Below are 25,001 nucleotides of genomic sequence, written 5' to 3' on the forward strand. Positions count from 1 at the left end.
AGACCTCCAACTTATTAACTCCTCATTGGTCCCTCTTCATCCTGTAGTGCCTAACCCTTACACACTTTTTCCACTATCCTCCCAGGAACCTCCCACTTCTCAGTTCTGGATCTTAAGGATGCTTTTTTTCTTTATTCCTCTCAGCTTTCAATCTCGAAATATCTTTGCTGTCACCAGGCTGACCAAGCAGCTAGGACAGCAGCATTCCAGAGCCCAAACCTACCTCAGTCACCTCAGGGATTCATACAGTGCATCCCACATTCTCACAGACACCCCCCGACACCCAGCAAATTCTGTCCTACCTACATCAGCTCTAATAGCAAAGCTTTGTTTCATTTTGTCAAGGCTTACCTCCAACCCATCCCTGAGGACTAGAGCTCTTAAGAGCTACCAGTGCCTCTTGGAAAATCTGTCAAAAGTCAGATCCCAAGACCAAAGATCGTAGCTTCTTTTTTCCCACCCACCAGGCCAGGGTCTCCCTTCCAGGAACTGACTGGCAGCTTGGTTTTACTCATATGCCCACAGTCAGATGAGTTAAATATCTCCTGGTTTTGGTGGACTCCATGTCTGGGTGGATTGAAGTGTTTCCCACTACTAACAAGAGTGCCCAGACAGTTTCTGATGTTCTTCTCTGAGAAATTATCACCTGGCTTAGAATCCCAACCTCTCTTCTGTCAGATAACGGCCCAGAGTTTACCTTCTAGATCTCTCAAACTTTGTCTAAGTCTCTTAACATGCCCTGGTATTTTTGTATCCCATACCACCCTCAGTCTTCAGGGGAGGTAGAACGAACTAACCGATCCTTAAAAGATGTTCTTGCTAAGATGTCACAGAAGCTTCACCTCACCTGGGTAAAACTTTTGCCTCTGGCCCTTCTTAGGCTTAGGGCTCTCCCCAAAAAAGCACCTTTTCATCTTTCCCTTTGAACTCATGTTTGGGCATCTGGTTTTAACCCCTGGTCTCTCACCTAAAACCTCTCCCCTCCTGATCACCTGCTTATTCTGCTGTTACCCATCTTCGCTTCCTATTATGGGATTTTACAGACTAGTCACTATCTCAACCGGGTGCCAATTCATGCCCACTGCTGATTAAAATAGGAGATCAGGTACTATTTTCTCCCCTAGATCAATGCCCCTCACCCTTTCCCACTAATGGCAGGGCCCCTTTAAAGTAATTCTTGTATAACTCCTACAGCTGCCAAGCTCGAGGGACTTCCTCATTGGATTCACCTGTCCCATTTTAAACCGTTTACTCTTCCAGCTCAAGAGACTCCCTCGTGTATGGTAACTCAAACAGGCCCTGTTCTCTTAAGTTCCAGAGGGCACCAAGACCAGCCACTCTTTCTCCAGTTCCAGAAAAATAAAAGTCTCATCACTGTACTTAACTCCCCTGTGCCAAAACTCCAAATATTCTCCCTCTTCCTCTTTCTCCTATCTGCTTTACCAACTTCTCTATACTTCCAATGTCATACTTAAATTTCCAGATTAACCACTCAGCTGTTATTACAGGGACCATCATTAAACATAGGTACAAGGACTGTCAAAAGCCCAGGTGGTAAGAAACAATAATGAATTTGGGGACATTCACAGCCCCAGACTCCAAAAACTCACAAAACAGACTTTAACATAACAGGTTTGTCACTGACTGCAGCAGTGTCTCCTGGATGTTAAGCTAATACCATGATGCTAAAGAGAACAAGTGTCTTAAGATTTGCTCCGGGTAAAACATTGAGGGGGTCTAATAATTATCCTTTCTAATAGTTCTCCCTTCTTTTCCTCCCCCTCTCCACCATCTTCCATTCTAACACTGTATCATCGTAATTATAAGTTTTTAATATGTCTAAAATTTAAAATTTCTTTTCAAACATTTTTTTCATAAGCTCCAGGGAGCCAATCGGACCTATCTAAATGGACCAGCTGGGTGGGGGTGGTGCACGCCTTTAATCCCAGCACTCGGGAGGCAGAGGCAGGCAGATCTCTGTGAGTTCGAGACCAGCCTAGTCCACAAGAGCTAGTTCCAGGACAGGAACCAAAAAGCCACGGAGAAACCCTGTCTCGAAAAATCAAAAAAAAAAAAAAAAAAAAAAAAAAAAAAAAAAAGGACCAGACTCTCCCAGGATAAGTATCATTTAATTCTTCCCTTATCATTCCTGGTCTTGGGAACTCCTGGAAAATTCCCTCCTCCACTCCCCCCCCCAATCCCCTTCTACCAACCATCTTGGGACTTTCCTCCCTTAATCACCGGGATCTAAAATTTTTTTCCAGACATAATTTTCTGCCTTTCCAGCATTTTGCGAGGTCCAAGCTGCCAGCCCGGCAGTTCTACAGAGCCCAGAAAAAACACAAAAGTAATCAGCCACCCCAGGACGTGGTCAAGCATCTCAACTCTCCAATGCCCACAAAATCAGCAGGAAGCAGTTATGACAGGAAGCAGTTATGAGAGACCTTACGACACCCCATTCCCACCCATTAAAGAGCCCTAACTCCCCCAAATTTTTATAATAAAAAAGGGTGGAATGTTATGATTTCAGCCACATGAGGCTGACACTTCCAGGTTTTAGGGCCATGCATGTGCACATGTGCAGACAAGCCCTCAGACAGAAGTGCCTAATGGCCCCGGGGATGTTAAAGGGCCCTGTGTGACCCATGTGTGGTGTGGTTACATCATCCACATATGACTGAGCTAAGCCCTTGAGAGAATGCATGAGCCCCATCATCTGTGTATAACGTAATCACGTCACCCCCCTGAGCACATGCGTTACGCAGCTTTTAAAAGCTGTATGCGCTCTCTCTCTCTCTCTCTCTCTCTCTCTCTCTCTCTCTCTCTCTCTCTCTCTCTCTCTCTCTCTGCACACTGACTTCCCCAGGCCTGTACAAACTCCCTCTACAAACTCCTAAGTGGGTTTGTTGCATGTTTTGTGTTTCCTTCTCACTCACGCCAGGTAATTTCACAGCTGGAATTCCCAAATGTACGTTTTCAAAATCCTCAGACGGACTAATTATGTTAAGCTAGTTCTGAGTTGACAGCAGTCCTGGGGAAGAATCAGATGAAAGTTCTTTCTGAAATGCATCTTCAAACAAAGGCCTAGAGAGTACTTATAGACTAAGATTCCAAGGAATATAAGCTTATAGAAAAAAAAAAGAGAGAAACATTTAAAGAAATAAAGCAGTATGAGCAAATAGCCTCAAAAATCAACAAACAGTAGCCTTTGACGGCTGGAGTTCAGATTTCAGTATAATGACTGACAGAATGCAAAGCTAACATTTTTATTTACATATAATTATATGTAAATATTACTATATTTAAATTTACATATGGTTATAAAAGAGTACAGCTAAAACATATCTAAAGGGCTTGGGAGATAGCTCAGTCATAAAACTCTTGTTCAGTGTACATGTGTGTATGGAGAGAGAGAGGAGAGAGAAAGAGAGAGAGAGAGAGAGAGAGAGAGAGAGACTGTAGGACTGTGTGTGTCTGAGTGTAGTATATATTTAACTAGAGGGCAAAATAACACATATAGAGAAGAGAAAATCAAAGGAAACATATAAAAGTCAAAACTATAACAGAATATAATAGATGAGAGAGAGCTGAGAGAGCTGGGAAGAAGAATTCACGAGCTGAAACAAACAGCTGAAGCAATCGTGCAAAGTGCAGACCAGAAAGTGAATACATCAACTGCAAAGCTTGTTTCAAATGGGGAATGGGAAGGAGGCAAGAGACAGTGCTGGAGAGATAATGCGGAAAATTTCCAGGATTGAGGAAAGACGGTGATTTGAAAGAACAGATGTCCCAACCAATCTCGGGTAAAGGAGTAAAAGGATTTCTATACCTAGATCGTTCCTCTGGCACAGCAGGACGGCAGAGGTAAAGGGGGTGGTGATTATAATGGCCATATTAAACGGACTTCTCATGGGAAAGGAAGGATTAGACTGGAAGCCTGCTTCTTAACAGACATTAAGTACCAGAGAAACTAGGAAAATTCTTCCAGTGTCCTAATAGAAAATACCTTTCAAGACATAAACATAGGAAAACTGCTTTGCAAGACGGAGATCTACGTAAAGACACACCCAGAAAAGAAAAAAAAAAGTAAAAGCAGAGAGAGTTAGTCCATAGGACTTTTCAATAAGGAATTTAAAAAATGTCCTTCAGAACAAAGGACAAACCCTCTTACTTGGAACTTCTGAAACACAGGAAAGAAGGACAAACAGGTGGCTAAGTTGAAAGGAAAGCTGAACAGAGCATGACATCACAAAGCCATGTTTTGGGGAGGTACAATTTATAAGGAGAAATACAGGGAATGGAGGGGTCTCAGCAGTTAAGAACACTTGCTGCTCTAGGAGACGGCCTGGGTTTCTTTCCTAGCGACCACAGGGTGGCTCACAACTATCTGTAACTCCAGTTCCTGGGGACGGAACATTCTCTTCCAGCAGTACACATACATACAAGCAGGCAAACACTCAAACATATTTCAACAAAGCTGAAGAAAGAGGAAAAGACCATACAGACAACCCAGGGCATCTACACGGCTAACACCAGTCTTGGATGGGATGTTGTTTTCTACATCACTGAGAAAATGATAGGGATTTTAGGAGCCGGGCTCAGCACTGCATGTGCACCTGCTGGCATGGGTACCCGAGTCCTTTCTTTCCCTGCAGACACTGAAGTGCAGTCATCCACTCTCCTTCTTAAAGCCAATTCTCCCATAGCGATCTATAGATCCTGTATCCCTCACTGAATGACAACACCTTCCCCTCCCCTGACAATATCAACATCCCCCTTTCCTTTAGCTGTTAGAATCAACGTAAAATGTCCTGCTCTTTTCATAACTAGAAAGAATACTTTTGCCCATACTTCCTGTTCTCCATAGTGTCCCCTTTTTCTGTTCTCTTTTTCAATACAACTTCATGGTAAGGTTATTCTCTACTGCATTCTAGTTAGTAAAATACAGCTAAGGAAAAGAAGAAATTTGGTAAAAGAGAAAATACAAAAGAAAGGCTCTTAATGGCATGCCAAGTACCTAATAAGCATAGATACGTGCAAGTTTCGGAGGATACCACTGTAAAATGTAAACACTGAGAATAGTATTACCCGTTCTTCCTTTTGTTGAAGACGACTGTTTTAAATCTCCACTCATAGTAGTGATGGTAGCCTTGTAGTTTCGTCCGGGGACCAGGTCCGTAAAGGTGAATTCTCTGGTGTCTTTGCAGAGGGATTTGTGGATGACTAAGAGGTCTCTGTCAGTCAGGGAAATGATGTATTTCTCCCATTCCCCTCCGGGGGCCTGCCACATGATGCCCAGTGATGTCTCGTTAGCATGCTTGACACGAAGCTGGATGACAGCCAGGGGGACTGAGGAAAAATCAATTGAGACTTGAGGTCATTGATCCATTAGAGAATTTTAGAGACCTTCCGATCTGGGCTCTGCAGAAGTAGGGTGTGCTCTTAACTGCTCAGCCATCTCGCCAGCCCCAAGACTTCTCTATTCTTGTAGATCCTTGTTTTGAAAATCATTAAGCAAAATCCCGTGACCACAAAACTATAACGAATAGACTGTTGGACCAGTCATGACAAGCTCAACAGAGGCCTGAGTCTCAGCAGTTCACCCTAGGGCAATACCTGGTTCCAAGAAAGACCACAAACTGATACCACCCAGGCACCACGCAGGAACAGACCGCCCAAAGATAATTCCTAATGTTCCAACCATTGTGGATAGGATCACCTGCCAGCCAGCACACACACATCGCTTTTCACCAGGACACCCCTAGACAAATGTCAGCCAATCAGAGGTCCTGAACCTTAGAAATTCCTTACCCCGACCTTTGCTATTATAAAAATATCACCCCTACTGAGCTCGGGTTTCTGTGATCTCTTCAATACATTGGACACACGGAGAGTCCGAGCTCAAACTTGAATAAGAATAATTTTACATACAGGATTTGGTCTCCTAGTTGACTTTGGGGCACTCCGTGATCTGGGCATTCATATAGACTATGATTGCTTATGTAAGTGGAGTGAGAACTTTTTACTACTCTCAAAGCTTTAAAAGACCAAGCGCCCCACCCTTTATTTCTGAGGGAACCCTGCTGTGCCATGAAGGGGAAGGCAACTGGGAAGTTATAATAAATATCTTAGTATATATATATATATATGTATAAATATAATAAAGATCTTAGTAAGGGCAGCCCTTATCTTCAAAGGATCTTAATTTCTTCCACTTCTTGATTACTCTTCAAGCTGATGAGGGAGAGGGACTTGATCGGGGGAGGGGGAGGGAAATGGGAGGCGGTGGCGGGGAGGAGGCAGAAATCCTTAATAAATAAATAAATTAAAAAAAAGACGTTATCACTATAATGTCTAGAAGGTATTGCTAACAGCAAAATATTGATTCCACAAAACAAGACGGAAGCCAAATGTTAAAAAGAGTCAATTGTATGAAACTACCATTTGATTTGAAATTTTCTATAGTTTCATGGTAACGGATCACCATATCTTTCCTCATCTGTGAAAACAAGTCAGTGTTGGTTTCTGTCAAGGCCTACCTCAAGCTACCTTATTCATCATCTGGAAGCGTGGTTTTTAAAAAGATACCTTCGCTCTTCCTTTTTTTTTGGCTCAAGTTATGAGATCGGTTTGCTGTTGTGTGATATTTTCATCACATTCTGACAGTAAAGTTTGCTTTGAGTCAGAGGGTAGAGCTAGCCATTAGCTGACCAAAATTCACCATAGAGGTTTTGGAGGACTGAGTACAGAGAAGAGACAGGAAGTCGTAAGGTAGGACTGAAAGAGGATCTCAGCCATTTGGATGGAGGAACAGGAGAGATAGGAGGTCGCTGGTGGCTTCTCCACAGCTTCTCTGATCATTAAAATTCTTACCCCAACATCTGACTCTTCATTTTTATTGGTAAAGAATAATTAGATAAATGTTTCACCTGTTTGCTACTTGAATGAACCAGAAAACCCTGAAGAAAAGGTGCAAACCAAGGAGTTCAATTTTTTGCATTCACTCTAAGGAAATTTGCAAAAACACCTAGGCCATCGAGGGCATGTGTTTGTGGAAAAAAACTCATCAAGTATCTGAAAGACAAAATTTTAAAGAAACAGTGTGAATATTGCAGCCTTACTAGTATGTGGGGTCCAGGCCAAACAATGGGGCAGAACACTGGGTCAGAGCCCCCAAGAGAGCATTGAATTGCTTTGCAACTTGTGTTCAGAAACGCAGAGAGAGACAGTTAAGGGTTTTGCATGGATTCTGGCACGTCTTAAAGATGCACACTGCTCCGAGCCAGATTTCCAAATGCTCCAGCCACATGGACATGAACCTTATCGGGAGAGAACAGGGAGTTTCTAAACTAGGAGACGAGGTTTCACAGAAGAAACTGAAGAAATGATATAGTCTGAAAACAAATTGAGCAGGAAATAAATTAAAAATCAAAGTTGGAGGAGGGTTCTTTATAGAATTGCGGCAATGATTCTGGTCTCTACTGTTCATTCATCTTATGTTTCTAGATTGCTTGAAGTGATTGGCAAAATATGGGGGGGGGGGATGACAAAGACACCCGGTGCTGTGAGTGGTCTTTCTTATGCTGGCCGTGCCTTTGTTCATTATCCATCAGACATTAATATTTGAATAAGGAAAAGGTCCCTGAAAGATACAGTTGGCGAGTTAAGCGGTTATCGCAACCATCCTGTTTGGCATTCTTCTCATGAGAACATTGGATCAGGGTAGTTATTTCTTTAGCAAGCAAGACTAAGAGAGTTGAATTTCACTGTAAGTATGGGCTAGTCTACGTCCCAATGACCTTCATAGAAATGTTGAACTTGGAAGGATAACCATCACACTTGAAAATTGAGAAGACAGATTTTATGGCAGGTGTGTGTGTGTGTGTGTGTGTGTTAATATCTGCCAAAGAAATGCCACATAAAGGTGACAAGGAAATGACCAAGATCCACGTGTCCTAACCCTGCCTTTCCTGTCATCCTAACATATCCGTCTCCACGTCAGTCACTCAACCCCGCTACCTGAACTCCTCAGAGTAGCCAATATTAGGACAAGGCAATGGGAATTGGGTTACAGACACATTTTGGAAGATCGATCTTTAGTCTCAGATTGCGTCTTTCCTGTTGTTTTGGCATTTAAAATGGCTTTTCTTGGGGCTGGAGAGATAGCTCAGTGGTTGAGAGTACTTGCTGGCCTTGCACAGGACCCGGCTTCAGTTCCCAGCCCTCAGGTTGGACACCTCCCAAGTTCTTTTAACTCAGGTTCTTTGGGATCCTCTGCCCTCTGCTGGACTTAGGCGCACATACTGCCTCCCTCCAACCAACACATAGTTCAAAGATCATAAAAAATACATCTTTAAAATGTCTTTTCTTTCATGAAATAATGGAGTGACCAGTGGAAAGGAAGCTTGCTTGATGCTAAAATTTGACAAAATTAAATGTTAGAAACTCTGTTAATCTCTTAATACTTCATCTCGAGGGAGTACAGAAATATCATGTCTCTGGTTACGTGAGACAGGGAACGAATTAAGTTCTGCCAATCACGAACCCCTTCGCGGTTGTTTACCTGTCCTGCCTTGGCAGCGCTCAGAATTCCTCAGGTTGCCACTCTCAACAATGACTTCCACCTCATACTGTCTTCCTGGTACGAGCTCCAAGGCATCCATGACATAGTGCGTTTCCACCTTTCCCACGGTGGCATTGAGCAGCGCCACCGATTCATTGAAGAGCAAGATGCGGTAGTGCTCCCAATCTCCAGCAGGGGGCGTCCAGTTCACTGCGAAGGACTTCATCCAAATCTCGTTGTAGGAAACCAGATTCCTCACTTTTTCTGGAACTAAACAAGGATATGCCAAGGGGGCGTTAAAAACGAAATTTAAGAATATCCATTTTCTTTTCATAGGAAGCAATATATAAAGTACACATTGTCTGCTTTTGTACACATTTGTATCCCTTCCAGAGATCTGCCTACCTCAGGTGAGTACTTTTTTTCATTTTGAAGACATTTGACATTCAAGAAACAAATGTGAAAATCATTTCATTACACAACAGTTATGCACTCTCTTGCAACACTGTTCCTAGCCTAGTGACGCGATTGCTGTTTTTCTTTGCTTGTTTGCGATCCCTGGAGATCACATTGACATAGCATCTCATGGTGCGACATCTTTTGGAAAAGATGCTGGATATTGTGGTCACGAAACAGTCTTAATTTTTTTTATTCCAACTGCACAGAACGAACTTTTTGCATCATGGCTTTAGGCGTGTTTTGAGTACAAACACTCAGAGTCTTTTCAAAAAAATGACCAAATGAAACCCCATTTACATTTACATTCGCGTTGCTACAAGCTCAGACTTGTTCTCCTCCTAGACTAACCCTTGACTTCTCCCTGCAGCCAGCCCTCCTTCCCTCTTCCTTTTCGCGTGTTCAGGGTTATGTGCTGCAGAGCTGTGTCTCCTGAGCTCTGACTTCGAGCTCTTGTTCCTATCATTTATTCTCTCACAGATATCCCTTCTCCCCCTTTTTATTTTTCAGGAAGTTTACACTTTCTGGGTTCTGCTGCCAGGCCATTTCCACTAAAAGTCTACTTTACTAAAAGGAGAATGTTGCTCTCGGTCTCTTTGGGCTATATAGCTCTTTATTGAGACCTCTAATGGCACTGAGATTGGACTCAGATAGAACCATCTGATTTAAAGTCAAGCTCCAGAATGTTCTGGCCAGATGATCATGAACAAGTTATTTAATCATCCCTGGTTATGTGTACAATGTCTACACTAACGGTATAGCTATTAGCTTACAGTTTTCTTGGGATAAATAAATGAAATAGGTATAAAGTGTTTATACGGGGCCTGACATGTGAAATTAATAATGCCATTAGCATTTCTAAAGGGTTCTATTTTTGGTGTGTGTGTGTGTTAGTCTTTGGTCAAAATGGAAGATCTATTAAGCAAAGGTTGGTTAAAACAAAAACAAAAATCAACTTGTATTGAACTACATAAATGACCCTGGAAAGATCCTGTTTTTATTTGGGGAAATACAAAAACAAGCCACCAAGCGGGTTTGCCCACAGAGTGTACTTTTCAGAACCTTGCCCAAAATCAATAGCACATCATAAGCACTTTAAAAGTGTCCAAGGTTTGTAATCCAGCAATTTATTCAAATAAAGAACAAGGTAACTGCTAGGTAACATAAATTAATAAAATTATTTATATGAGACAAAGTCAAGTTCTAACATCGCCTTGTTGTAAGGATGAGCCAGAAACGCTCTCTCTATTGACACTGATGCTCATGCATTTGTGTGACTTAGGTGACATGGCATGGGAGAGCAGAGAGCAAGGACACACACAGGCCACAAAGGAACCCGAGCACATTTGTTTAATTGACAAATTGTATGCAATTAACCCTCTATGTTCCTCTGCTCTTGGGTTCTATTCTATAGGCATTCTTGATCATAAAGACTCTCCTTCCCAGGGAGGAAAAGAAGCTTCTTTCTACACGATTTTGTCGTATTCTGAGATAGACTTGAGCAGGACTGAGGAAACCAAAGACTATTTTGAAGGCTGGCTTACCTGTTCTGCCCATCGCTATCTTCTGAGCCGATAGTTCCCCAGAGATGCTGCTGATGGTAACTTGGTAAAGCCGCCCAGGAACTAAGTCTTTAAATTGAGTTTCAGAAACACGAGGCGCTAACATTTTGGATTCCTTGATGGTCCCTTGGTGAGACAGGGTGATGTTGTAGGAATCTACATCTCCAAGGGGTTTCTGCCACTTGACTTTCAGAGAGGTCGAACTGGCATCATTTGTCACCTTCAGATTTGAGACTTCCATAGGAGCTAATTAGCAACAGATGAAACAGAGATGTTACTCCTCAGATCTTGCCCTCCCTATGACCACATTTTGACCTTAACTTTAACGCCTTCAGGACATACTGTTTGATCAAGAGAAAAATCACTTGAGAGGCAAAATGATACTGGAAACCCAAGAAAGACCATGCTATGGCAAGAACGCTATCGTGCAGCCAGGAGCCTGGATTCTGGCTGGGACTTGGCAAGCTGCCCCCAGAAGACTGGACAGTTCTCTGTGCTCTGGGATTCTTTAGATAAAATTCACAAAGAGGTCTGACATCTACCTAATTTATTTTTGCTTGTGCTTGTCTGCATTTATAAATTTAATAGCATTAAGTACACAGTAAATAGGTTGATTAGTTGGTAGTTGTAAATATTTGTGTACTAAAATAGTTTTTACCAGGTTTTGTTCTTGTGTGTATGTGTGTGTGTGTGTGTGTGTGTGTGTGTGTGTGTGTGAATGTACGTCACATGTGTCCAAGTGCCCACAAACGCTAGAAGAGGACATTAAGTCTAAGGAGCTGGAGTTACGGGCAGTTGTGAGCTGCCCACTGAAGGTGCTAGAAACTAGACTCTGGACGAGCACCCAGCACTCTTGACAGCTGACCCACTACATTTCTCAGACCCACTGAAATACTTTTTATATTAAGTCATGATAAAAAGCCATGTTACTCTTTCATCAAAGGAAAACTCATGCCAAGAAAGAAGTTTTGATGAATACATTTCCTACCTTTTACACACACTGTAACTGTGCCTAATAACATAACATAAATTAATACAGTTTTGCTAAAAGGATGATTATAGCACAGTGATTTTGCACAGTATGCTCAAAAGTGCAATTTACTTGTTCTCTCTCTCTCTCTCTCTCTCTCTCTCTCTCTCTCTTTCTCTCTCTGTCTCTCTTTCTCAAACTGTCCCTTTGTCTCTGTCTTTCTCTGTCTCTGCCCCCCTTCTTCTCTCCAGTACAGGATGACCTAGAACTTGCTTTATAATCAAGGTGCTCCTCAAACTTGTGATCCTCCTGCCTCAGCTTTCTGAGTGCTGGGACTGAAGGTGTATACCTGGCTGTATTTGTTCTTGATATTTACAGATAGCTCTTAAGACATCTTGTGCATTTTCTTAAGAACATCACATATTTTTTGGGGGGGTGTTATAAAAGATATGCATATATGTAGGAGTCCCCAGTATCTTCTTCCTCTGCTTCCTATAGTTCCAGGTACTCTTCCTACTGGAACAATGTCAATAGCAATATCTACTTTACAGATCATTTTAAAATGAGATAACTACAAAGAGAAAAACTTTATCAACACTTTACACTAATTAGCATCATTCAAATGTGAGTTCCACGAGAACTCAGGCATTGTCTAACTTGAAGTATATGAATTTGCAATGCTAGGCATATGTCTAACACACAGTAAAAACGAATTAAATGAATCACATTAGTAAGTAGCACCAATTAGCTTTTTCAGTGTAGGTTAGGCTGTCTGACACATATCTTCTTGGGTAGAGGGTTTTGGAAATAACTGTCATACAAGAACGTATCTCTATACAACACTAAGAAAAGCACCCCCAACTCACTGTGGGTGATCACAAAGATAATAGTAGATGCCTTATTTATGAGTCAGAAGTAGGGAGCCTTAAGCATGTATTAAATGGAGACATTTGAACCATGTTATAACTTTGTCTACTTCAAAATACCACCAAGGGCTACCTTTAATTTTAGACGAAAAGAGAACTCTTTCTCTTTAATCAAGAGGATATCTGTTCAAGTCTTTCTATAGCTCATATGAATTTCAACTTGTCCATTATCCAAATAACAAACCTGATTTAAACTTCGTTTGAGCTTTGCTCTTGTTTAGCTAAAGAAGAGGAACTTACCCGTCCTCACTAGTTTCCACCTGTGGTTTTGTAGTCCCGAAGCCATGGTGACAATAGTGAGGTTGTACAGGTGTCCAGGGGTCAGTCCATATAAAGTATAAGAAGTATCATGCCTGTCCACATTCTTGTCTTGAACCAAGGTCCCTTTATCCATGAGCACCAGCCTGTATTGTTCCACATTCCCGGAACCATGAGACCAGGAGATTAGGAGAGAATTAGGATTGGAGGAGATGCCAATATCTTTCACAGGAGACGGTACTAGTGGAATAAAAACACACATTACAAGGTCATTCATAATCCCCTTGTAGAAAACATAGTTCTTTAATTTATATATTTATTCATTCTTCTCTTTGTATCTTAGTTTGTATCATAGCAATAATTAGTAATGACCCTCTTGAGAGTTCACTGGAACCTTCATTAACTACCTTTATAAAGCCCATAGGCTGTAAGGGCTAAAGGGACATCATACATTGCCTTTTTTTTTTATCTCCTCTGCTTCATAGATATTAAGGTAGGTGTGGCCAAGGCAGTGTAGTCTTGCCAATGACAATAAATCGGGGAGATAAAGGAACAAACCGTAGGAGATGAAAAATGGAAAGAGACAGAAGTAACCAGAGACAGAGATGAGAGCAAGCTACAGGACAGCCATGCGTTTCCTGGGAGTGCCATCGTGACACATGGGGACACTCGATGGATTGTTTTTCACCATATTCAGGAAGCAAACACTTACTTTAAACACAAGAGTACTCAGAAGATAACAAAATGTGATATTATGAGAATATACAAAAGAGGAAACATATGCTTTGTGATGCAAATTTGGAAAATGAGGCAGAAAAATCTCATTTTCCTGGGTTTGAATTAGATGTTTAGGGAGTATCTATTTTAAATAAGAGAAAATTCTGCTTTCCGAGAAATGTGGTGACTTGTTCAAAATCACCTAACCTCACGCTCAGTCCAGTCTCCTCTCCCTTATAACCACCTTTTGAAAGGTTATTTACTTTTTTCACGTATGATGGTGGCATAGTCCCGTTTCCTTTGATAACATATCATTTTGAAGGTGCCACATAGGGCTGGACAGTGTTTGTGTAGCACGCAGAGGTCTCTGGGGTTTCATCCCTAGCACCATCAATAAGAAGAAAAGAAAACATATTGCATGCTATTAGCCACAGACAATACAGATCTTACCTGTTGACCCATTGATATACACGGGAAAGGAACGTTTTTCTCTGGAAACAGCCATGATGGCGATTTTGTAATTACTGCCAGCAGTGAGGTTCGAAAAAGTGCATTGCCTCGGTGTGGTACTCTCTTGAACTTGGACCTCTTGTATCTTTTGATTGTTATCATCAAATAGTTGCACCTCATACCACGTGACTTTTCCAGAAGAAGGGGTCCACCTCACCTGCAGGGTGGTTGAAGTTGTCTTCTCTGGGCTGACTTCAAAGCTGGCAGGAGGCGAAGGGTCTGCAAGGCAAACACCATCAAAGAGAAGGCAGCGTGAGGGCTTTGAAACTAACTGTTTATTTTCTGCAGCCAAGGGTCATGTTCCTTAAAAATTTAAAGAATCTGCTACCTGGTGGGGGAAAATCCGGCATGTGGTTACACCTGCAAACCCACTGTTCGTTTTTTTCAAGACAGGGCTCCTTTACCTATTAGTGACTATTTGATAAGACTTTTTGTTAAGGTAGATCTGACCTTGATAGCTCAATCAGTGTTTTCTTCAACTTGCAAGTTCAGAGCCTGGGTTTTTTTTTGTTTTTTTAGATAATGACAAGCATCCACCCTGGGATGATTAAATACCAATGATCCAACCAGAAAATACAAACTATTAAGAGATAATAGGCATTTGAAATTTGCACTCTGTCTCTTCCTAGGTTGTGGATTCTTGGTGTCATTTACACACATAATAATAACAACAACAACAACAACAACAACAATAATAATAATAAGTTTGAGTAGCTTTCAGCTATTAGATAATCACAAAAGGCACAGATTAGATATTGATTCTGAAATAGACTTGCTTACCAAAATCAATGTTCCCAATTGCTGGAATTACCAATATCCCTAGATTTTTAAGATGTTCTGGAGCATGCTGGAGTTGCCAGGGACCCTAGAGCTGGTAGGATTGATAGTGTTTTGCACCTAACAATTCACTTCATTTCTGTTCTCAAAGTCACCGTCCGTTTGGGGAACACGGACTTTGTGGAATCTCCACCGTTGAAGTTCAATCAGCACCAGATTGGGAGCTAGGTCAACAGCCTTTCATAAGCAGTTATTCATCAGGCATAGTGACCATCAAACATATGAAATTAGGCTGTCCCAACTTTGCACGCAGAGACCAGAACCATGGAGAAACACCCACATGAAAAAAAATTAGCAATCCTGCATAGTTCTTGGCCTCAAAAGTCAGAATGAGGCATTTGTTTGAGTGGCATAGCTATACAGACCTCAGCTCTATCCACTTGCTGAGCGGCTGCATTTTCTTCATGACGGCAAGAATTACGGACCTTATAAGAAGATGTTCATTTGCTATTAACACAACTCTAACAAGTAAGCTAACCTCACTTTATATTCAAATGGCATTTGTGATCAGACGGTTCATAAAGACTACCTATGGGAGAACCAGATATCGTATGTGTAATATAGCTTATGAAATCCCATGCCTTCATGTTTTATGCTATTATTTATATGAATTCATCATTCAGTAAAAATTAAATATGACACTAATATATCAATAACTATTAGAAATACAAAGAATAGCTGATAAGAAAATTGAGGCAGTTTCTCAGAGAGAGGGCCCAGAGCGCAGGTGAGCTTTGAAAACAAACACCCTTCACTCTGTGTTTTCAACCCTTGTGTTCACCCAAAGGGACTGTGTTTTAACACTCAGAGGCTTTGAATCTGGCCCTATTGCTTGGTTGTTCTATACTTGGACAGTTTGTAATATTCGAAGTCAGCTGCCATTATGGTTCCTATTACACGCTGATAATCTGTCATGGAACCAGTGGCATAGAGTCCTAGAGAGCACGGAGTTTGGAAACAGATGGAGCTGTGTTCAAATCTTGGCTCTTTATATACCACTTATGTGACCCTGTGAGTGAGTGGTACTCCATAAAAACTTCTATCTCCCTACTTGTCTGGAGTGTGATGATGATGATGATGATGATGATGATGATGATGATGATATGATAAATACCAGAGTTCCAAGGAATTTTGAGAGCAAATCAGATATAGAGGAGATTTTACCCAGCATGCAATGGGCACTCAGTACAAAATCTTATTTCTGTTCCCTTTATCAAAGAAATAAATGTTTTCTTATGAATCTCTGATAACAAGGAGGCAAAAGTAAAACAAAAAATTGCAAACTAAACTGACAATGTCTTTAATTGCTTCTGTTATTTAAAAAAAGTCTTTGTAAAATCTTGGAACTAATTTTCTAATCTAAGCTAAAATAACTTTCCAAGATGATTTCTCTTCATAGTTTTTTTTTTTCATTGAAAACTAGAATTTTGGGGGGGGAGGGGAATGATGGGGGTAATGTGATTTACATTTTCTGTTCTACACAGGACATGCCATACTGAAAGGAAAGAAGGTAATTTCCCTCTCACACAAGGTTTATAGTTGCCTGACAAGAATAAGATACCCAACATCATGAGATCCAGCAAGCCTTGAGAACGACATTGTGGGACCAAGCAGAAGTATTTTTGCTGAAGTCACATTTTAAGGACAAGGGTCAGTGTCAGTTCCAAAGAGATAAATCTTGCCTTCTTTGCCTACCACCAAGCCAGATAAAGGTTAAATAAAGTGTTATGATCACTAGAATCTAAATATTCATAATCTACAAAATATGAGCTGTGAAAAATGAATATTAAGGTTGCGTGCCTAGAGGTTGAGCTTCAGAAATGCAGACTTCAATCTAATCTCTCTGAGCCAGAAAACAAAACAGTCAATCCTTCGTACATCCGGCAGAACAAAGAAACAATGAAGCTGGGAAGTGTCTGGACTGGGAGAACCTGCCCTGGAAACAACACTTAAAACCCCGTTTAGACCGCGATAAAGCCCAGCGCTGGCAGGGGTCCATGGCTGCGCTGCATGCTGCAGAAGCTAAAGAGTTGGTAGAATTCTTTTTCATCTAAGCCCAATGAAAACTTCACTGTCTTAAAAACATTCGGAGTTCATAGTAGATATAACTCATATGCTTCTATTTGGGGTGCATGGGTCTTTGGTGTGTATCAGTGTGTGTGTGTATGTGTGTGTGTGTGATGTGTTTGTATGTATGTGTGTGTGAGTACTGGTACACAGGTGTGCCATGGCATGTATGTGGAGATTAGATTACAAGCTTGGGTGCTCTTGTATTCCACCCTGTTGGAGGCAGGGTTTCTTTGTGGTCGTCACCACATCTACCAGACTGACTGGCCCATGAGTTTCCTGGAGATTCTCTATTACCCATCTTGCCTTGGGAAAATTGGGATTATAGACGTGCATTACCATGCTTGTGTTTGTGTGTTTCTGGGGATTCCAACTCAGGTCCTCATAGTTGCATGGGAAGCATTTAACCCACTGAGCCATCTCCCACCCCAAATTTCATATGTATGTATGTATGTATGTATGTATGTATGTATGTATGTATATGCAAATGTATATATGTTTGTATATTGTGGGGGAATTTTAACACTGTTTGACAATTCAGTTATATAACTGCCAGCCCGATTTTTCTGTTCTCAAAAGAAAAAACAAAGCTTGGCAAAATTCCTAAGCCAAAATGAATTATGTTTTCCTTTCAAAAAAAAAGTTGCTTGGAAAGGAATTATTTTTAATGCAAACAATATTTAACCCATATAATTCTTATCAGTGAGGTTACTAAAAACATTAGTGTTTATTGATACACAGATTTCTAGGCTTAACATGTGAAATGGTTGGGTTTATTTTAGAAATGAAGTTAAATCCAGAAGAGTGCAGCCAGCTGCTGCGCTGGTGTCAACAGCGATCTGGGACCTATATCTGCATAGGACAACAGGATTCACAGTGAGCCTCCTCTCCTGGGAAGGAAGCTAAGGCACCAGGAAGTGCAGCCAAATATCCCACACCTGGATACAAGCCACGTGGTCTTCCCAGCAAGGGAAACGCTGCCCTGAACTGCATATCCAGTGTAACCACAACCAACGAAGCATTTGTGGAAATGCCAGGCAGGCTTCTACAGCATCAAAGTTGAGAGCATCCTCAGCGTGAGTGACAGCAACGGTGACACCTATGTGCCCTTCTAGGCACATGAAAGCTCCCTTGAACTTCTGGTTTGTTTATCTTTTTAGGAAGTGAAGTGGGAGTTTATTAAGAAGTGACTGTAGATACAGCTAAGCATGAGCTTTGAGAGCGTGGGAAAGAGACACACCAAACGGCAGCCAGAGTCACGCTCTGGAGTGGATGTTGGCTCCTCAAGGGAGTCTTCCCGCTGAGTTTTAAAGCATTTTCCTTATCTGTGCCTTTCCCTAGTAGTTTTAATGCATTTGCCCGAGGTCCTATCACTTTGTGCTAGATTGCTGCAAGAGACATTTAGGTGTTTTCCTTATGCCATGTCTTTCCTCCACTCTTGCCAATTTACTTAATGTGTGCCTCTCCTTGCTTCTATCCTCACTGCCATCAAAGCAGCAAGAACTCCATCAGCATCCGCTTCAAGGCAGAGCTCAAGTTTCTTCACAGGCATTCAAGGGTTTCCTGGCTCTGGATGGAACCTTTCTTTCTAATTATTTTTTTCTTTACTGTCTCACTCAAGCCCAGAGGGCCTTTGTGCACCCAGAGTCAAGTTCTGAGAGCTTTACAGAAACCAGGGTATCTACCCTTCTTATTTAAAAGCAGGCGGGTAGCTAGCTTGATTGATTGCAAACTACACCGACTTGGCATTTTGTATAACCTGAAAGGAACATCAGTGATCCAAATCAACTAATCAGAGGAGTTTTCTTTTTCATGGAAATTCACGGGGTCTGGAGCAATAATCTCAAATAATTCCTGATACATGCTCCTGAAAAGGAGAAGAAAAATAGCACACGAAGGGAATTTCCCACAGTCTCCAGTACATTCAATCCATTTCTTGTGGAAAGAGTTTCTTTCGTTGTTATTGCTGGTTGACTACAGTCCAGCAGTTCTCAACCTGTGGGTCACACCCCCTTTGAGGAGGTACCGAATGACCCTTTAACAGGGGTCACCTAAGACCATCGGAAAACATTGCAATTCATAACAGTAGCAAAATTACAGTTATGAAGGAGCAATGAAAATAATTTTGTGTTTGAGGGGTCATCACAACACGAGGAACCATATTAAAGGATCGCAGCATTAGGAAGGTTGAGAACCAATGCTATAATCGGTTTTCTTCCTTACCTTAAGGACGATACAATATATTATGTTAATGTGGAATGTATACTATTGAGTTAGTACATCAGGTTACTGATCATGAGATTTACATTAGGAGTAAACTTCAGCCACAAGGTACTTCTGTACACCTCTAACAACCTTGACGGAAGTTAGAGCCGCTTTGACAATCACTTGCCACATTGTCAAGAACAATACAGACTGCCACATTATTTAGCAGAACATCATATCCAACACTAAATAATCATTAAGAGCCGGTCAAGGCCTGAAATCTGTGAATTTGAGGCATACGTGAGAGGAATAAGCAGAATCGAGATGAATTATCAAGGCAACCAACTTTGGCATCACACTTAGATGGCTACATCCCAGCACTGGCGTTGACCACAAGGATGGCTATAGGCAAGGTCCTTTGCCCCCTTGTTCCTCAACTCCTCATCTTTTTTTTTTTTCCGAGACAGGGTTTCTCTGTGGTTTTGGAGCCTTGTTCTGGAACTAGCTCTTGTAGACCAGGCTGGTCTCGAACTCACAAAGATCCGCCTGCCTCTGCCTCCCGAGTGCTGGGATTAAAGGCGTGCGCCACCACCGCCCGGCTCAACTCCTCATCTTAAGCGGAACTAGCAATGTGAATTTTTCAGAGTTGTGGTAAGAAGTGATGCAGATACGAGTTAAGGGCAGCCCTGGCACAGGGGCGCCACTATGTAGAATGTGGTTGGCATGAGTCTTGCTGCAAATACTATGCTCCACACCAGGTGATTTTAGTTTTACTTGAAATGCTTGAAGCAAACATGTCTCATATTTGGAGTTTTTTTTACCTTGAAATATTTCTACACACACCTAATAAGTATCGTGAGGGTTGAACCCACGTCTAAACACAGTATTTGCATGTTTCCTTATAGCCTAAGAACATAGCATAAAGGTAATTACATATACTTTAAAAATTCATGCAGGAAGCAGGGTTTTATGGTGTGGCATTTTCTTTTTGTGACATCATGTCAGTCCTCAAAAAGTTCCAGATTTTGGAGGATTTCAGATTTTTTTGGATGGGATGCTTGATCTATACAGTAATAAAGGACATTTCAATGCTAAAATTGAAAAGCAGAGAATAGTATCCAAGGACCATGGACTTCAGATGTGCGCGTTATGAAGGAGATAAACCCCAGCAAATTTGGAAGGTGCATAGGACTTGAAAACCAGAATAAAGACGGCAGTTGCAAAGGGAGAAAGAAGTGTAATCAAAATCCCTGAAGAGTTCACATCTACTGGGCTTCAGAAGCCCACCAGCACTGAGAGCCTTCCAACAGCTTACAGGAACTGCATTCTCTTCCCCAGAGAGTCCATTAGAGCCTCCTGTCCCCAGTTCATTGTCACCAACACCATGGTCTCCTCAGTATTATCTAAAGTGCTGCATGGGTGCACTATACAGAGAAGTTTTTGAGCCACAGTTTCAAATAGGGCTGCCGCTCTAAAGCTTCCTAAGTCGAAATGATTGAGCTACCATGTGAGGCATGCATTCATACCTGCACAGCTAAACAGTAGGACATTTTTTTTTTTGCTAGTGTTGGGTAAGATAACTATATTGTTGTTATATGGTTCTTTTTAACCATACCTATAAAGATACAAATCGGAATATTTATAAATTAAATGAGATCACCATAATTGGATTGTTCAAAATGATAAGCAGTGGACAACGATATACATGAAGCAAGGTTGGCCATAAACTGGTAATTTATCAAAGGCAGGCAACAAACACACGCTATCTCATTATATGACTATGTTGACTTTTTTCTTTTAAAAAAAATAAAATGCATTTATTTTACATGTACGATCCCCTGGAACTGGAGGTTGTGAGTCACCATATGGGTTCTGGGAATTGAACTCAGGCCTCTGAAAGAACCACAAGTACTCTTAATTGTTGAGTTATCTATTTTTTTTTTTTACTTTCTTATGCGTTTGCTATGTTCAGTGTTTTCCTCCATATTGAAGGAACAATACAAACATCCCTGAAAACCTGCTGTGCTCCTTTTAGTTGTGCATACTTAGGAGCAGAGCTGCACCTTAATTTCCATGTAGCCACATACCCAATGGGCTTGGTTTCTGCTACAGGATAAGAGAGCAGCCAATACCATCTCCATCTTTTCTTTTCTGTAGGAAATCTAGCAAATTCCCATATGAAAAAGGAGGCAGCACAATTCATTCTGTTCTTTTCCATATTTTTTTTTCTTAAAAGTTGACTTCAAAGGTACTAGGACATCACATAGAGATGTGAAGGAACTAATAACACCTTAAAAATAATATTCATTCTGTAGAACAAAGGTCAGAGTATTGAGACAGATAAAGCAGAGATCAAGGTCCGGCTCTGTCATGAATGAGCTAGGTGGATTTGTGAAAATTGTGTTAGTTCCTAGCAAGGTGGATTTGTGAAAATTGTGTTAGTTCCTAGCAAGCTGAAGACCATATCCAAGCTGGAAATAAATGTAGATTTACTGCATGAAGAATATGATTCTTTTTCTAATTTTCAGTTGACAAATTATTCCAATCTGACAACTAAAACCTCCTAATGACCCTATGAAATAGGCATTATTATTTTCCCAATCCCACCATACAGATTAATAAGTGGCCCTGAGGCAAAAGGCAACGTTCTCTAAACATTCTGCCAGTGAAGAGTGGAGGCGCCCTGCCTTCAGAATTCATCTCTGAAGCATCATGGGAACTTTCAAATGCCCACTCCACAGAGGCTCCAGGAGAGAGAGTCAAGTGGTAGAAACCTGAGAGGCTGAGAAGGGAGAATTGTCATGAGTTTGAATGTAGCAATGGGGAGAACACAGGGAGACCCTGCTCCAAAACACAAAACAAACAAAGGCCAAATCCAAAAGTTATATATATATGTATATATATGCAAATATAATAAATATATACAATAAATACATATTATGTTGATATAAATATATAAAAATATAAGTATCTATTGTGTTGAATATATATTGCTGTCTATCTATCTATCTATCTATCTATCTATCTATCTATCTATCTATCTATAGATATTTTATGTTTTCATGTACTAAATATGGAAGGTATTGTAGCATAAAAACACACAACAATCTTTCTCCCTGGAAGTCACAATAAATAGTCCCAGGATTATAGATTCAAGCACACATAAGAAGGCATGGTCCCCAAATATTACTGTTAATGAGTGATGGAAAAGAAATGCCGGTGGCCCCCAAGCTGCAGTGTGCTTTAAAGCACTTTGATCCCCAGCTCTATTTTTTCCAAGTTCAGGTTCATTTCACATAGCATAAAAACCAGAAATGTTTCCCTATCATTCTCTGTAAAATTTGTGGATGAGAGAAAGTTACAGAGGTTTTTTTTTCTCAGAAATAATGGCTCATATTTAAAATTATAGCTAATGTGTATTGAAGCTGCAGGTTCGGTAAGTCCAGAATGAGGCTGTATTTGAGAGAGTGGGAGTCTTTGGAGGAGAGTAATTTGTAGTGGGGCCATTAGATCTAATATGACTAGTGTCCTTTCAAGAAAAGCCTTGTTTGGATGGACAGATCTGTCACTTTGAGACAGTGGCCATGTACAAGACAAGGAGAGAAACCTATGAAGACAGAAAAGCTGCAGGTGTTTGACTTTGAAATTTCAACCTCAAGGATTAAGGGAAAATCAATTTTGTTTTTAGACGACCCAAGTTTTGGTAGGGCAGCCAATCCAGTACAATCCATACTGTTCGGTAATGAAAATAATAGCAGATGCAGTAATTTGATAATGAAAGTTCTTAAATGGCTTTCATATACATCAAGAAATTTGTGGCTGGAGAGATGTCTCAGCAGTTAAGAGCACTGACTGCTCTTCCAGAGGACCAGTTTCAATTCCCAGCACCCACATGTGGCTCACAACTGTCTTTAAGTTCAGTTCCAGGGGATCCAACATCCCCACACATACATACATGCAGGCAAAACACCAATGAACATATAAATAAATGAGAGAGAGAGAGAGAGAGAGAGGCAGAAAAAAATTCATCATGTTAATATGATTAAAATTAATTGAGGTGAGGTTGGGGATGTTTGAGCATTTTTTTCCTAGGGAAATTAATAAGTAGCTGAGATTAGCAGGACGTCAAATGCCTGTGGATGGTCATTCCCCAAGTAAAATTCCCACCTCCAGTTCACTCGGCTCCAGGAGATGAAACAATGGGTCAGAAACTGAACTCTACCTCAGACAACTTTTCAGCACCAAAAGTGACAGATCATGTTCACAGGAAGAGCCTCAGTGTCACCCGATGAGAACTTGACCTCTGTATATGCTGTTCCTGCCGAAAACCTAAGATCTGGAGCTTCAGGTTAAACCTAAGAAAAGCATCAGCCTTGGGCTATAGAGCAAAACCTAGGAGTCTCAGCCTCCCCCTCCCCCACCCTCTCCTCTCTCTCTCTGTGTGTGGTATTAAATACCATCTGTATTATCAGCAACAATGAATGCCATGTGGGACACCAAATAAGATCCTGGGACAGAGGAAGGACATGTAAATTCATTATGAGTTAATTATGCTAATACTGGCTCATTCACTGCAACAAACACCGCAAGAACGGGGAATTCTTAGGTATCTGTGTGCTAAGTCATAACTTTTCTGTAAATCTGAAAATACAGTTTGTTGTTGTTGTTTTTTGTTTGTTTTTTGTTGTTGTTGTTGTTTTTTACTCTGGCTAGCTTGGAACTCAATATGTAGACCATGCTGGCCTCAAACTCACAGAGATCCAGAGGCCTCTGCTTCTTAAGTACTGGGGTTAGAGATGTGCCTGGTGACTTTTGAGCTCTTAACACTGCTGAAATGAGCTAGCATTTCCACAAATACTACAGATGCCAAGCAGGGTCTAGTTATCATTTAAACAGCTAGGCATCCCAGGGGCTTTGCAAGCCCTGTTTGCGACTCTGAGATTACAGTCTCAGAAATATGCCCACTTATTCAATATTTGGTATGACCATTGTATTATTTCCTGGCAAAGTCACAACTGCACAACCTGACACTTCACGACATTCCTGCTGCATTCCAGTTAATCACCAGAATAAACTTGAGAATAGCTCTGTGTCCTCTCTGTGAGTACAGCAGCCTGGTACTCACGAGGCAGGACAAAGGCCTCATTCAAGAAAGATGTGTAAGGCTGTGTGGCCATTGTCAATATAACCTCTCACGCCTGTTCTAGGCTACAAGAGCAAGGACCATTTTTTTTTTTTTTGGACTGTGATTTTATAAACTCATCCATCTCTCTGGCATTTTCCCTTTGCCATCCCACACAGCGAATTCTTGTTAATCTAAATTTGAATCCACGTTTTCCAAATGTAATTTGAAATCTGGACTGAAGGCTTTCTATTGATGAAATACTACTTGTTTAATATTTTCAAAGTCCAGGTCTACATAAAACAAAATAATTCAACTATTTTGCGCGATCAGTAAAACCCATCACCAAAAAAAATCACACCCAATCATACAAGCAACAGTCTGATCTCCATTCATGAGTGAGTCTTGCTTTTGTTCAAATTCATCTGAGATTGGTAAAAGGCAGAAAAAAAAAAAAGAACTCACAGTTTGAATGGAGTCTTTCGCTTGTTTAAAGCTTTGTTTGAGTTGATATTATATTAGTTGGCATTGCTTTAGTAATAGTAAACTATGATTTATGGACCCCATCATTAGGGCTTAGTAATCAATACTGAGGAATAATAGTTATTTTCTCTTAACAAAATCTAAACTTCCATACGCCTTTAAAATTTAGAAAGCACTACATATAAATGAATATATAAATAAACAACTTTAAAAAGCCCTCCCTAAAACAATATTTAAAAAAGGTTAATTCAAATTTTTGTATTAAAATGAAATCTTTATTTTAAAGGCATAGAGAGTTCTGAGAAGGCCTATACCATCATACATG

General features: G+C 40.8%; 1 protein-coding gene across 2 annotated transcripts in view; it reads right to left on the reverse strand.

The window, feature by feature from the left end:
* The window catches only part of Ptprb (protein tyrosine phosphatase, receptor type B), a 113,776-nt gene that overhangs the window by 58,648 nt on the left and 30,127 nt on the right, over positions 1-25,001 (reverse strand). For both annotated transcript variants that reach the window (XM_013350347.2, XM_005358042.3), the window contains 5 exons: positions 13,903-14,181; positions 12,718-12,975; positions 10,564-10,827; positions 8,564-8,833; positions 5,089-5,349 (listed from right to left, as the gene is read on the reverse strand). In XM_013350347.2, the coding sequence (XP_013205801.1) occupies positions 5,089-5,349; positions 8,564-8,833; positions 10,564-10,827; positions 12,718-12,975; positions 13,903-14,181 (1,332 nt within the window). The remainder of the gene's footprint in view (positions 1-5,088; positions 5,350-8,563; positions 8,834-10,563; positions 10,828-12,717; positions 12,976-13,902; positions 14,182-25,001) is intronic.

The sequence above is a fragment of the Microtus ochrogaster genome, chromosome 24 (genome assembly GCF_000317375.1).
Source record: "Microtus ochrogaster isolate Prairie Vole_2 chromosome 24, MicOch1.0, whole genome shotgun sequence".
NCBI classification, from domain to species: Eukaryota; Metazoa; Chordata; class Mammalia; order Rodentia; family Cricetidae; genus Microtus; species Microtus ochrogaster.